At 32.0% G+C, this 14,257-nt stretch overlaps 1 protein-coding gene across 1 annotated transcript in view; it reads right to left on the bottom strand.

The window, feature by feature from the left end:
* The window catches only part of LOC134695033 (tensin-3-like), a 189,584-nt gene extending 175,833 nt beyond the window's left edge, over nt 1–13,751 (bottom strand). The window contains exon 1 of the mRNA XM_063556197.1: nt 13,575–13,751. Within this exon, the coding sequence (XP_063412267.1) occupies nt 13,575–13,736 (162 nt within the window). The 5' untranslated portion in view covers nt 13,737–13,751. The remainder of the gene's footprint in view (nt 1–13,574) is intronic.
* Nucleotides 13,752–14,257: the final 506 nt, after the last annotated feature.

Here is a 14,257-nt window from a genome sequence, read left to right as displayed (position 1 = left end):
ACTTCTTGTCAGATTTGCTCTAAATGCTTTGGTTTCAGAGTTATAAGCCAAAATCTACATTTTACCCCTGTTCTATTTTTAGCCGTGGCGTCCATCTTGGTTGAATGGCCAGGTCATCGGACACAATTTTCAAACTAGATACCCCAAAGATGATTGTGGCCAAGTTTGGATTAATTTGGCTCAGTAGTTTCAGAGGAGAAGATTTTTGTAAAAGATTACTTAGATTTATGAAAAATGGTTAAAAGTTGACTATAAAGGGCAATAACTCCTAAAGGGGTCAACTGACCATTTCGGTCATGTTGACTTATTTGTAAATCTAACTTTGCTGAACATTATTGATGTTTACAGTTTATTTCTATCTATAATAATATTCAAGATAATAACCAAAAAACAGCAAAATTTCCTCAAAATTACCAATTCAGGGGCAGCAACCCAACAACAGGTTGACCGATTCATCTGAAAATTTCAGGGCAGATAGATCTTGACCTGATAAACATTTTTATCCCATGTCAAATTTCCTCAAAATGCTTTGTTTTGAGTTATAAGCCAAAAACTGCATTTTACCCCTATGTTCTATTTTTAGCCGTGGCGGTCATCTTGGTTGGTTGACCGGGTCACGCCACACATTTTTTAAACTAGATACCCCAAAGATGATTGTGGCCAAGTTTGGATTAATTTGGCTCAGTAGTTTCAGAGGAGAAGATTTTTGTAAAAGATTACTTAGATTTATGAAAAATGGTTAAAAATTGACTATAAGGGGCAATAACTCCTAAAGGGGTCAACTGACCATTTCGGTCATGTTGACTTATTTGTAAATCTAACTTTGCTGAACATTATTGCTGTCTACAGTTTATCTCTATCTATAATAATATTCAAGATAATAACCAAAAACAGCAAAATTTCCTCAAAATTACCAATTCAGGGGCAGCAACCCAACAACAGGTTGACCGATTCATCTGAAAATTTTAGGGCAGATAGATCTTGACCTGATAAACATTTTTACCATGTCAGATTTCCTCTAAATGCTTTGGTTTTTGAGTTATAAGCCAAAAACTGCATTTTACCCCTATGTTCTATTTTTAGCCGTGGCGGCCATCTTGGTTGGATGACCGGTTCACGCCACACATTTTTTAAACTAGATACCCCAATGATGATTGTGGCCAAGTTTGGTTTGATTTGGCCCAGTAGTTTCAGAGGAGAAGATTTTTGTAAAAGCTAACGCCGGACGACGACGGACGACGGACGACGGACGCCGGACGACGGACGACGGACGCCGGACGCCAAGTGATGAGAAAAGCTCACTTGGCCCTTTGGGCCAGGTGAGCTAAAAAGACTTCAAATTTCAAGGAATGTGTCCCAACTATTGACTGAAAAATTAGGGGAATCATATAATTCTTGGCCATATGGCAGATTTTACAATAAGAAGGAAGTATTGTTTTTTTGTATCCATCAAAAAAGCAATTGCTGATACTGTGAAACAGACTGTGTAATGGAGTAATGCATTATGTTATTGAATAAAATGTGTCTTTCTGAGTAAATAAAAATAAAAATTACTCTGTGTTTGTGTTTTTTGTTAGAATTAGAGAGTTTTCAATTTCAAAATATTGGACATGGAATAGACATCATGACCTACTTTACTGACATCCAGCTTATTTGGAGTGGAATTTTGAAGTATTATTTATAAGTGGAGCCTAATAACATGGACTTATATTTTAATAAAAAGTCTTCTTTTGTGTTTTAATCATAACTTTAAGGCAGATTTTTATTGGTAAAGGCTAAAAAAGGTAATTTAATAATATTGTTGCTAACGTCACGTATTTTCCGTCCATTGTGGTATGTCACGATCGCAATTTTCTTGATGGTTCTCAAACAGCCCATTGTAGTTATTTTTATTCCGGGTTTTATAAATAATTGAAAATAGCAATCATATTAAATTTGGATGACGTAAGGGGGTCAAAGGACTTGAGGAATCAATATCATTGGCTGTTTTATTTTTTGCGAACGTTACTGCTCGACGTTTCCGTCCAAATCAGTGTCACGTGAGCAACATATATTTAGATCTGTAACTCTCCTGTATAGGAGTTACGATATCGCCCTTTGCAGAAATAGATTCGGAGTCAGTTCCTTCACATGATGGGGAAGCAAAGAAGGTAAGTTGTATGTAATATCGTTACAAGAGGACCTTAAATGTAATCCGTCCATCAAAAAGACGTTTGCAACAAAACGTAATGTCATGATAGTAGATGTTGCTAATGTTACTCTTACCAATTAGTTTCTTGTGTATTCATTTGATATAAAGTACACCTGCAAATGACATTCTGTATATTTAGAAATTCTTAACCAGACTGTACAATTTTATTACTCCTGGCATATATTAAACATCACTGTGTGCATACATTTTAACTTTTAAAGATGTTGTTGCTCATGTGACATGTCCAAATGTCGCTAACGTTACTCATTTTTGTCTCCGTCACGTTAGCAACATGAAAGTAGGAGACAGAACACAATACTGCCATATGGAAATGGGTGCATGATCTATAAAATGAATTTAATTTTTTCAGATATCATCCTAGTAGATTAAAATTCCAAGCAAACTCATAAATCATAGGCAGATCCTGGGGGTTATTGATTCTATAGGGAATCACTGAAGCATGACTGTAGCGGGGTCACATCTTATGGCAGTCAGTGCCCCCCCCCTCAAATTTTAAAAAGTTCTGGATCCTCCACTGTAAATATTGATATCACTTTTCTGCATGTAAACTTGCAACTGCATGTTAGTTTATATTGATCAGCTGAGTGTTTCAAGATCAGATACATTAAGTCATGTGATGTCAGTCATGTGACTAATGAGCCATGTAAACACAGTGGGGTTGAGAGATTTTAATTAAGATGAACAAATTATCTATCATCTCTGCCATGTTAACATCAATAAACGTGTATAACATTTGTTTATGTTGATCAACAACTTCACCAATGTTTTCAGATATTTTAAAGATAAAGAATACCCAAGTTTATTCAAGACTAGAAAATTGTGAGAATCATGGTTAAACTTATGAATTGAAATTTTTATTTTTGTGTCCATTTCTGTAATGTACTGTACATACAATATTTGCAGACACTGGAACCTTTTGTAGAGGCAGATTTTCTCAGCTTATGGAGCTAAATATACAGTGTATGGTAAATATGTGGACATTTTACAAGTCCCTCTCCTAAGTTAACTATGTCTTGTGGAGTTCAGGGGAGGGGGCACTTTTTCAAAATTCTGGATCCACATCCATTTTGGTACATTTGATGAATTGCAATATATTTCCTTTCTATTTGATAGCAGGAATAATTACCTTTTTGTACATTTATTGACACCTAATATGAAAGACAAATGTTCATTGAAAGTAATTTACATTGGGTTGCGGTTCTTTATATAAGAGTTGTCTAAATTCCTTGTGACATTACAAAATTTAAGTAATTAAGAAAACAGTTCTGAGTTATCTATTTTTTTTTATATATATCTGTCATTTTATCATGGAAGTACTAAATTGACTTCTATGTTACTTCCATGGTTTTAGATATCTTTTAAACAGATTATTTTGTGAGATAAACAGAAGCCTTACACTATTCTCCTATCTCTTCACTCTATCTGTCCTTACACATGGCTCTATAACACTTTCATTTGATAACATAACATGTTATAATTGTAATGATAATAGCTTGGTCATTGATAAAATCTATCAAGGTTAAATCATGTTATCAAGGTTAAATATTCAATCAATCAATCATTAACAATTATAACAGCTGTCATTTTCTTTTGGAGTACTACAACCAGTTCAGTATAAGTTTTAAACATATTTTCTTCGGAGTACAACCAGTTCAGTATAAGTTTTAAACATATTTTCTTTGGAGTACAACCAGTTCGGAACAAGATTTTTTTTTCTTTTGCAGTACAACCAATCCAATTTAAGTTTTAAACATATTTTCTTTGGAGTACAACCAGTTCGGAACAAGATTTTTTTTCTTTTGTAGTACAACAAATCCAATTTAAGTTTTAAACATATTTTCTTTTGCAATACAACCAGTTCAGTTTAATATTTAAACAAAAATTATTTTCATTTGCAGGTTTTATAAACTACATAAAATTGAGAATGGAAATGGTGAATGTGTCAAAGAGACAACAACCCGACCAAATAACAGACAACAGCAGAAGGTCACCAACAGGTCTTTAATGTAGCGAGAAATTCCTGCACCCAGGTGTCCTTCAGCTGGCCCCTAAATCCATTTCTCGAATCACTTTGTTTTCCAATTTAAGATCTTTTAATACAAACTGTCTGAGTATAAGGTAAATCTACTAAAAATAAATTTGAGAGAAAGACAAATACCAAATGGTAAAAATGGTTTCAATAATGACAGTGATTATATGAGACTTAGTAAGAGTATATATATTATTTTTTCCACACACTTGATTTATATTACAATCTTTCACTAGCAGTTTGACTATAAAATTTTGTACCAGTTAATTCCAGGCGCGGATCCAGAGGGGGGTCCAGGTGTTGGAACCCCCTTTTTATGATCAATGCATTTGAATGGGGACATGTAGTTGAACCCCCCCCCCCTTTTGACCTGGGTTAGGAACCCCCCTTTTTAAAATGTCTGGATCCACCCCTGAATTCACAGTTTGACCAATAAGTATTGTGAAAAGGAAACCTTTTCAGATTAAGCAAAGTTAATATTTCCATTCAAAATAAAATGCCCTCTTTCAAGATAGAGTTTTTTTCAAAAAAACTCAAATGATATCAAATAATGAAGAATATAATCATCAAAATTGACTGGTTGTGTTAATCTCCTCCCTTCCCTTAACCCAACTTTAAATAATCGAAAAAAGAATTATAGACTCAAAGTTGACAGATTATTTAATCCATGTTAAACAATGAAAACAAAGACTTAATTATACAGTAAATGGTTGATTATAGATAATTATACAGGGCAGTCTGACCAAATTATAACAGATAAGGAATGGTCAAACATTGGGTTAAGTATTCAATTAATCAATGTTACAGTGAGGTTTCAATTAGTTATGGAGCTTGATCTCTCCTGAAAAGGGTGGAGGGAAGGACAGACTGATCAAAATAGGGCCTTCATTGTGGTTTAAAAATTTGAAAAATTATTTGTACATGGGTTTAAATATACAAATTATCAGCTAAAATGATATCCCTGGGTATGAACCATTAATCTATTCATACCCATTTTAATGAATGCTGCAACCACAATTTCAACATCTGCTTAACTGGAAGATACTTGATTTCTGGTAATTAGTCAAATATGAAGCATCCCAATGTTTCAAAAAACAAGAAAATCATTAACACCTTAATATCTAACCCATGAATCTCAGGACAAAGACCTGGTGAACTCTGCATGCCATCTATCATTACTAGGTGTATTATTATTATTTATGATTAAATTCCTCTCTCATGCAAAGATAATTTGCCATGTTTTTATTTTCTCTCAACAGAATCCAGGTTTCCTTAGAGGTCAGTGATGCTTTATAGGCCAAAAGGTCTACATTCTGTGGTATTTATTTATTTGTCAACCACATAAGAAATCTGTTTGTTTCAGGGGACACAATCTTGGCCTTAGTGGCAGTTAGATTTGAAAATCATGCAAAGATAAGTAGACCATCAATTTAGTTGATACATAATATCTCATGTAAATAAGGTCTGACAGCTTACCATGCCTTTAAAAACTCATACAAATTTAGCACTAAAAAAGTCCATGTTAAGGTCAGTAAAGTCAGATTCCTTGTGGCCTATACTATGAATAGCTAGACTTTCAGAAGGAATCCCTCCGGCCTTTGCTATAAATAGTGGGAATCCCTCAGGGAAACCCTAATGCATAAACCATGAAAAGTGGGAATCTCTAGGGAATGCCTGAGGCATATACTATAAATAGTGGGAATCCCTCAGGGAAACCCTGATGCCTAAACCATGAAGAGTGGGAATCTCTAGGGAATGCCTGAGGTCTATTCTATAAATAGTGGGAATCCATCAGGTCTACTTTAAAAAGCAGGAATCCCTCATGGAATTCTTGAGGTTATACTATAAAACACTTACCTTATGTTTACAGCAGTCATCAAAACATAAAGATCCTGCTCTTCTCATTTTGTGACAAACAGTTTATTGGTATATCCAAATTTGAACAAAGTTCTTAAAATATTTTTTCACTTTCATAATTTTTATATAAATTCACAGATTCAGTATTATCCATACAGTGTTAAACTTGAAATTCTATTCATCAACTTTCCAAAAACTCACTCGCACAAATAAGACGTATTTACTACTAAAACCATTTTGCGGCCAGCACAGGTCAAAAAAAATAAAAATTCTTTCATTAAGTTTCCGTAAAAACAGTTTTTCTTATTCCTTCACAAGTTTGTATAATAAAAAAGAATATAAATGATTCCTACTTTTTCAATTCACAAATTCAGTATCTATATTTACACTCATTTAATAAGTTCAAGATTCTATTTGCTCCACAGTAATCCATTAAAGTCGCTCACTCACACAGCAAATTTTATCTACTTGGTTTAATTTCCTGATAATATAAACATAAATTCACAAAAGAACTTAATCCTTAAATTCATCATTCCAACAAGTTCACAAACTCATTCATAAAAACTACACTTTCTTAAACACTTTAAAAATGTCCCATCAAAAGTACAACCAAAAGTTCATTCATAACTGGAATGAAGTCATAGAAATGTACACATTGTAATATACAACCAAAAGTTCATTCATAACTGGAACAAAGTCATAGAAATGTACACATTGAAATATACACTAGCCCTGAATGCCACAATTACTAACAGTAATATCAGTATATATTTCAGCTCTTTTTTGACATGGGTCAAACTTATCTGACCCTTATCTCTGTATAATTAACCCACAACCCTCCCCTATCTGACCAACTATTATAATTATAGTTTGCATAGGCCATTTAACAGTAAACAAATGATATGTATTATAGAATTCTTAATGAAATGGTTGTATGTCTTTGTACATGATGTGGCTTTAATCAGAAGACTTGTAATTCAATTATATATTTAAATATACTAACATAATATTAATGTGTTTCTATCATGAAATTGGAGGATATATATGATATCAAACTGTTATAGGTATTCTGCAGAATTGAATTAATTAGTAATCTGCTTTGTTCAGTAAACTGATGACATTTCTAAAATAATATCTTTCTACCCAACAAATAAAAATTTCAAAAAAAACAAACTAGTCAAGACAAATACGTTTTCTTAAAAATACAGCTTTGATATTCAAATATTCTATCCGCTTCAAGAACTAAATAACAATACATGTATTACATTCAACTTTCTTAATTTAAAAAAAAGAAGCTGCTTGGTTTAGTGATAGCATTTCTAATGCAGATAGCATGAGTTCTATCATCCTACCAGATATTTGCTAATTCTTTGCTAAGCAAGCAAGCGAATTATAATATCCAAATGAATAACATAAATTTTTAATTTCACTGTAAAATTTTCATTCATACTGCAGTTACTTTTTATATGTAAAGGGCTGAGGTTATTACCTTAACTTTCAAAAATAGTAAAATCAAGAACATTTATTCATATTTATAAATAGATATATCATTCCTAACTTGAACTTTTTTTTTTGTCATTTGTGAAATTCTCTGACTTTCCCATAGCCAGTCAATGGGAGATAATCACTAAATCTTTCATAGATAAAATCTTTTATTCTTCAATTCATAATTACTTTCTTCTAGGAATAGAATACCTTCAATATGCTTTGTCCTAGTTTTTCTGATCTTTTTTTTTTTTTATAGTAAGAAGCCTTTAAAATGCTGTATCTGATAATATCATCTGTATATCTTTAAAGAATTAAAAGTATGTGTGCTAAACATTCGATTTGGGTTCCTACTGGATAGGCAGACCATTTGTGTACTTTCCTTGGTTCCTAATACAATTTTAGAGCAATTGATTTATTTTGTTTGTAAAAAATAACATTACATTATGATTGATAAACAGGATGAAGGTACTTTACTTAAGTTAATCATGAAACCAAAAACTCTCTTATAAATCCAGGTTTACAATAATGACACTTTGGGCCAAAAGGTAGTTTACAGATGATTAAGTTATCTACCTTTGGTCCATATTGGTTTTAGGGGATTACTGAAGTCCACAACTGTTGTGGACATCAGTAATCTTTGAACTTTACAATAAATCATTCAGCCCAAACAAAGTTTTTTGCTTAAGATTTATAAAATTGAGAATGGAAACAGGGATTGTGTCCAAGAGACAACAACCCAACCATAGAACAGAAAACTGCCCTATATATAGCTAGTCCACCAATGGGTCTCAAACACACAGAGAAAATCCGGCACCAGATCTTTGAACAACTGACTAAGTGACAAGAAAAACATTAAAATAAAACCTCACAAACTAATTTGGCACTAGAATTTTTGAAAATTAGACTAAGAAAATAAAATATTTACATGCAGAAGATAAATGCAAACCTGATTAGTATTTTTTGAAATATTCTGATAACAAATGGAGGCAGTTTTTCAGATTTTCTATAAAACGAAAGTTACAAATGGCTGCTGACTCTGTCTAAAATATGCGGAAGGTTTTTTTTACCTTGAAAACTGCTTCCTACAGAACAGGAAATATAATATTCCAGAAACATCTGCCAGTATCAATATCACACTGAGATAATTCTATAATATTAGGATTCTAATGACATGACATCTAAATGACATCTCATAGGCTGCAGAATATTAGATCTGTTACTGCAGAATTTAATATGAAACTCGAACCCTTTTACAAGAAAAATTGAAACCAAAATAAAAATTTGATTTGATGTTAGGAAAACAATATTATAGAAAATGCTCAATTTGATTACAAATAAGAGCCTTTTCCTTCTATCATTCCAACTGCATTTTACTTTTAACTTTTGAAACATGACAATAAACTTTTTGATTTGGTGTAATACAACACGACCTTTATAAGGCCGGGGTTTTTTACAGATTTTCCCCATGAAAAAGTCGGGTCGGTCAGTCGGGAAAAAAAAGAAAAAAAAATATCTTTCAAGACAGAAAAAAAAAATGCAAAATAATTATACATTTCACCTTTCTAACAAAATTTTTTTTATGCTATTTTGTCATCATTTCAAATTTTAGTTCGATGAAATATTATTGCTCAGCTGTCATAAATGAAATATGGCATGACATTGTCTAATGTTTTGCCGTAAAAAAGGGGGGTGTTCACAGACAAAGACGAAATTAAATCGTCTTTTCACAAACAAGAAAAACAAATTCACGTAGCTCTTAATCAATTCCAGAAAACTTGATGAGTAATGATCTTCAAAAACGAAAACTGATAAAGAAAAAAATGTAAAAAACGTCGTACGAAAATAAGTTTCAACACACGTGTCAAAAACGTAATAGACTCGTCCACGGAAAAAACGAGAATATCGGGTTAATCTAGTGTCATGCATTCCTGTTTTTAATCCAAATGGACGATATTTTTTTTTTATTATCCATGAAACAAGAAAATTCTAAATGACTTGTTGTTATTCAGAACTTTTACTTCCAAGGTGCTTTCCACCTGTCCACATTTGGACAAGTCTATTTCTATGAGATTATGCATCTTACAGACTGATGACAAATAAGGGAAACGAACTTATTGTGTAATGGGTTTTAAACACAGATTTGGTTCCGAAAAATTATTTGCGTAAACGACATTTCAAGGTCAGTTAAAATTGATTTGTCTATTTTTAGAAACGTAAACTGGAAGTTTTATTTTTTCACAACAGAGAGTGTTATCAATTTTGTTAGTGATTCATGCATTTCATTTCATAAAAAAAGAAGAATTTAATTATTTTTCAGGGATAATGTATTTGTTTGGGTCGGCGGGAATAAAAAAGCATGAAAAGTCAATTTTATTTTTATTGTAGGAATCGGCAAAATCGGGTCGGTGGATCCATAAACCAACAAATTAAAAAATCCTGGCCTAATAATAAGAACTCATCTACCCATTTTTTTAGTTATGTGTATTCTTCAAAAAAGTGAAATTTGGAACACCTATTGAAATGTAATTTAATTGCAAATAACAATAAAATTTTGAAAACCACATATACCATTGGAGGAAATGCAGTACAAGTTACTGATGCTTTTGTAACCTTTAAACAGCATGTGGCCATCAAAAGTGTGATGTATCTAGACACAAATTTGTTTCCTTATTATATTATTATACCAACATTTTACAAATTATTGATATTAAAAAAATTAATAATATACATAATGGTATAATGAAATGTCAGACGTCTATATCATATATATCGTTGTTGTTCAATTGTCTATCATATATTGTCTTATCTCCTCTCAGTAGATTTTATACTGAATTGATATTTATTACTCAAATGCTAATTTTAACAACTTGGGACATAGTTGTATAATTCGTACATAAAATATCAATTAGATTAACAGCTGGATTTCCAATAATACATTGACAGAGGGGAGATAACTCTACATAAACAAGTTTCATTAGGCCAAAATAAAAGTACTTGTCGGAAAGGTACTTTTTTCCCCCATTTTTTATGGTAAAAAAACCTTCCTTTCAGTTAAGTTGGCAGATTATTTTGGTAGTAAATAGTAAAAAATAAAATCCATGTAAAATTCAGATTGGAAATTCAGAATGGAAATAAGGAATGTAGTACCAATTTGCTCACAGAATATACCTATCCTATTTTTCTGAAGATGCAAACCTTTAACACCTAAAATTTATTTGACCTTATGGGATAAATGATGAAAAGACAAGAAATAGAATATTTTGGCTGTGTCTCTTATCAGGTGTACATACTTAAGAATTTACAGGAACCAGTGCATTCTTAAACACATTGAAAGCTATGGAGACTTTCTATAGTCACAAAAAGGTAGTGTTTTGACCCAAAATGACTGTCACCAATATGACTGTCATTTTGTAAGACTTACAGCTATGAGTTATTGAAATTGCTGTATTTAAAGGAAATAGACATAGACTAGCCTAGAGATCAATGCTTTTCGTTAAAAGGCAAACTTAGAAATTGTTATCAAATAATATTATTTACAAATGAAAAGATCAATTGTAAATTATATAATATAAATCCGTCTTTTTTTAAACAGGAAAAGAAAGTCATGCAAAGTCCATAAGGTCCATCCTTTTTCAACAGAATTTTAGTATTACATGCATTTTAGATGAAGGAATTTATAAGGTTCAGTGTTAAGGGAATGGTTATAGCTGTGTTTGGTGAAATAGTACCTGATCAATATAAAAATAAAATGTTAGATGCCATCTTGAATTTGCAATGATTAATGGACCTCATTGCAACTTTCAGATGAAGACCAGCAATAAAAGCATGTTACATTGGTTTTAAGTTTCATCAAGTGAATATAGGATAATGTGTGTCATGAATAGATATCCTTTTTTTTTCATTATATCAAATAAAGAGGAATTCAGGGGTTCTTATTTAAAGTCTATCAAGTAGCCCATAGACAGACCTATTGGTCATGAATGATAACCTCTCTATAACTATAGTATAAGTATTAGGTTAGCAGGAAGTTGGTTAGTAATAAATGTGAAAGTGTAGCATGCACACATTAGGCTTGATATCAAATAATAGGAAGCTCTGAAAAAATTGTTATGTTTGTCTTTAAAAATATTCTCAAGTCATAAGTAGCCATATTTTGTCGATACCCATAGACCATTGCTCTGTAATTTATTTCACATGGGAAATAATTACATAATTCATATGTCCAAACAGACAGATATAACTCCGATAGAAAGCAGACCAGCACTATCCACATGGGAGACAACTCTTCAAGGACAATATCATTTGAATGATGTATAATATCAGTCCAGCAACATACTATTTTTGAATGGAAGATTCAACCTGCACATCATTTTAGAATTTTCAATTGCAAAGCAAACAAATTTAATGCAACTTTAAATCTAACAATTAATTTCATGCAATGCAATAACTTCCACCTTGATGGTCGCCTGGTAGCATGTTTGCCTTCAGTGCAGAAAGTGAATTTGGATTCAGACCAATATGTCTGGGTTGTAAAGATCTTTTAATTATTTGCTCTTTCTGTTTATGTTTTAAATTTTTTTTAAATTTCCTTGCAATTCTTTTTATATTTATATTTATTGAGTTTCATTGTACTTTCAAAAACACTTCAGATCAACTATTGAGCTAGAAAGAATAAAGCAATCATATTAGTTCATATCCTAGGTCTCATTATTTGTGAAGAATATATGAAAATTCTCATTTAAAAATATGAAAATGTGGATAATGAATGCCAATAAGCAACCAAGTGACATAGAAATAAACAAATATAGGTCACCCTACACCCATCAACAATAAGCATTGAAACCCATACCTCATGTCCTGATATTGGAAATTATATTTGTATATAAATAGGTATTTCTCAGTAAGGACATTTCATAAAAATATTTCCTTATAACCGTGAGAAACTGCATTTACACATTGTCATTTATGATCTTAACAGTAAAAATGTCATCCAAGTCAGACCTGAAGGAAGCTTTTGTTTTTAAAACAATGGTTTTTACATAAAGGAATTTCCGAATGATAAAAAAACTTCTGAATTTTCATGCTGTGGGTCTTCAGCAGGAAAAGGCTTACCAGAGTGGCTATAATTAAAGTCTTAAGTCCCATACCACTAGTTTAAAGACAACTAGAAGTACAGGTATCTTGAAAAGATAAAAAAAGTGCTTGTCCAAATTGAACCAAGCTTTTAGTGACAGTAAACTGCATGAGGCTGAGAGTGATGCTGATAAAAATCGATCTTCTTTGTGAACTTTCAAAGTGAAAACTAATGGTTGTCCCAATTTTTAGGTGACATATATAAAAATTCTTTCAATTAATGCAAAAATAAATTAAAAAAATTAACTGATGCTGTTTTACATGCACCAACATGTTTGAATCATTCATAGAAGCTTCAAGCAAGAAAACAGGTTTTATATGAAAATTACATTATATATACAAGGTAGGTTAATAACTGTGGCATTATTTAAGCAATCTTGAAATTAAATCTCTGATACCTGTAACAGACCCTTTTTAGCCTCAAGTGTAATCAATTGAATTGACTTTAACTAATTAGCATTTAAAATAGGTCAAAATCACCACTAAATATGGCTGAGAGGTCATCAGAGGTCAACAAAGTCAATACAGGATGATCTGGATTTTCAACTCCTATAAAGTTGCTTCTCATTTACAAGAGCAGAGGTGGATTTAGGGGGTGGAGTAGTGGGGAACATTTGGTTAATTATTAAGGGCACCAATGAAGCATGCCAGGAGTGAGCCCATACTTTGGCAACCTGTGCACCCCCTTTGTGAAAATATCTGAATAGGACACTGCAAAGCATGTATAAGTGTAAACATATGATAAAGGGTAAATAGTTTTCCTTGCTTTGCAATGCAGTCCCTTCTCCATCATTTATCTTGTAAAAGTTGAAATTGAAAAATTTATTAAAATTAACAACAATTATATGCACTTACCTTTTTACGCTGACAGCACTGAAAGGGAACATACAGAAGATGGAAAAGTCCTTGTAATCCAAGTTTCATTCCCTCAGTCATGGACGTCCCTCCAGCTGATTCTGCACTTAAAGTATATCCACTGGCGCAGGACACCACTCTTTGTTGACCTGTACCTGTCATATTGTCATAGTAACGTATTATTCCAAGAGATAAGATTTTGTTGACAAAACCCAAGTGTCCATTTTCCAAGTTTATTTTTAGAAACTGTAAATGTTTACACTATAATAATGATGACATTTATGCAACGTAAAAGAGGCCACTCAGCATGTTAATTAATCCCATTCAAACAAAATGATCTCAAGTATTGCAAAATAAAAACAATTTCTTCAATATATGCTCGAAACTTTAAGTATTCATTTCCATATTAGACGAAACTATTCAAGAAATTGATTCAGTTGTCAGCGGTTATCTTCATAGGATTCTTAACTACTGCTCACTATTTTTATATTTGTAAGGATTGTACTAATTCATCAAAACGGAATCCTTTCAAATTTCAATGATTTGTTATACAACACTGCCAAAGTTCAATGGTTTTATTTCGTTCATATCTATATTTGACATTTTTATTGATTGGTTCATTTTCCTCTGTTACGAGTAAACGTTTATTTCACAAAAAATATAATCTCCATCCATTTCTTCGA

This window comes from Mytilus trossulus, chromosome 13 (genome assembly GCF_036588685.1).
Source record: "Mytilus trossulus isolate FHL-02 chromosome 13, PNRI_Mtr1.1.1.hap1, whole genome shotgun sequence".
NCBI lineage: Eukaryota > Metazoa > Mollusca > Bivalvia > Mytilida > Mytilidae > Mytilus > Mytilus trossulus.
Note: the sequence above shows the minus strand (reverse complement) of the source record. Positions and strands in the feature narration are given on the sequence as shown.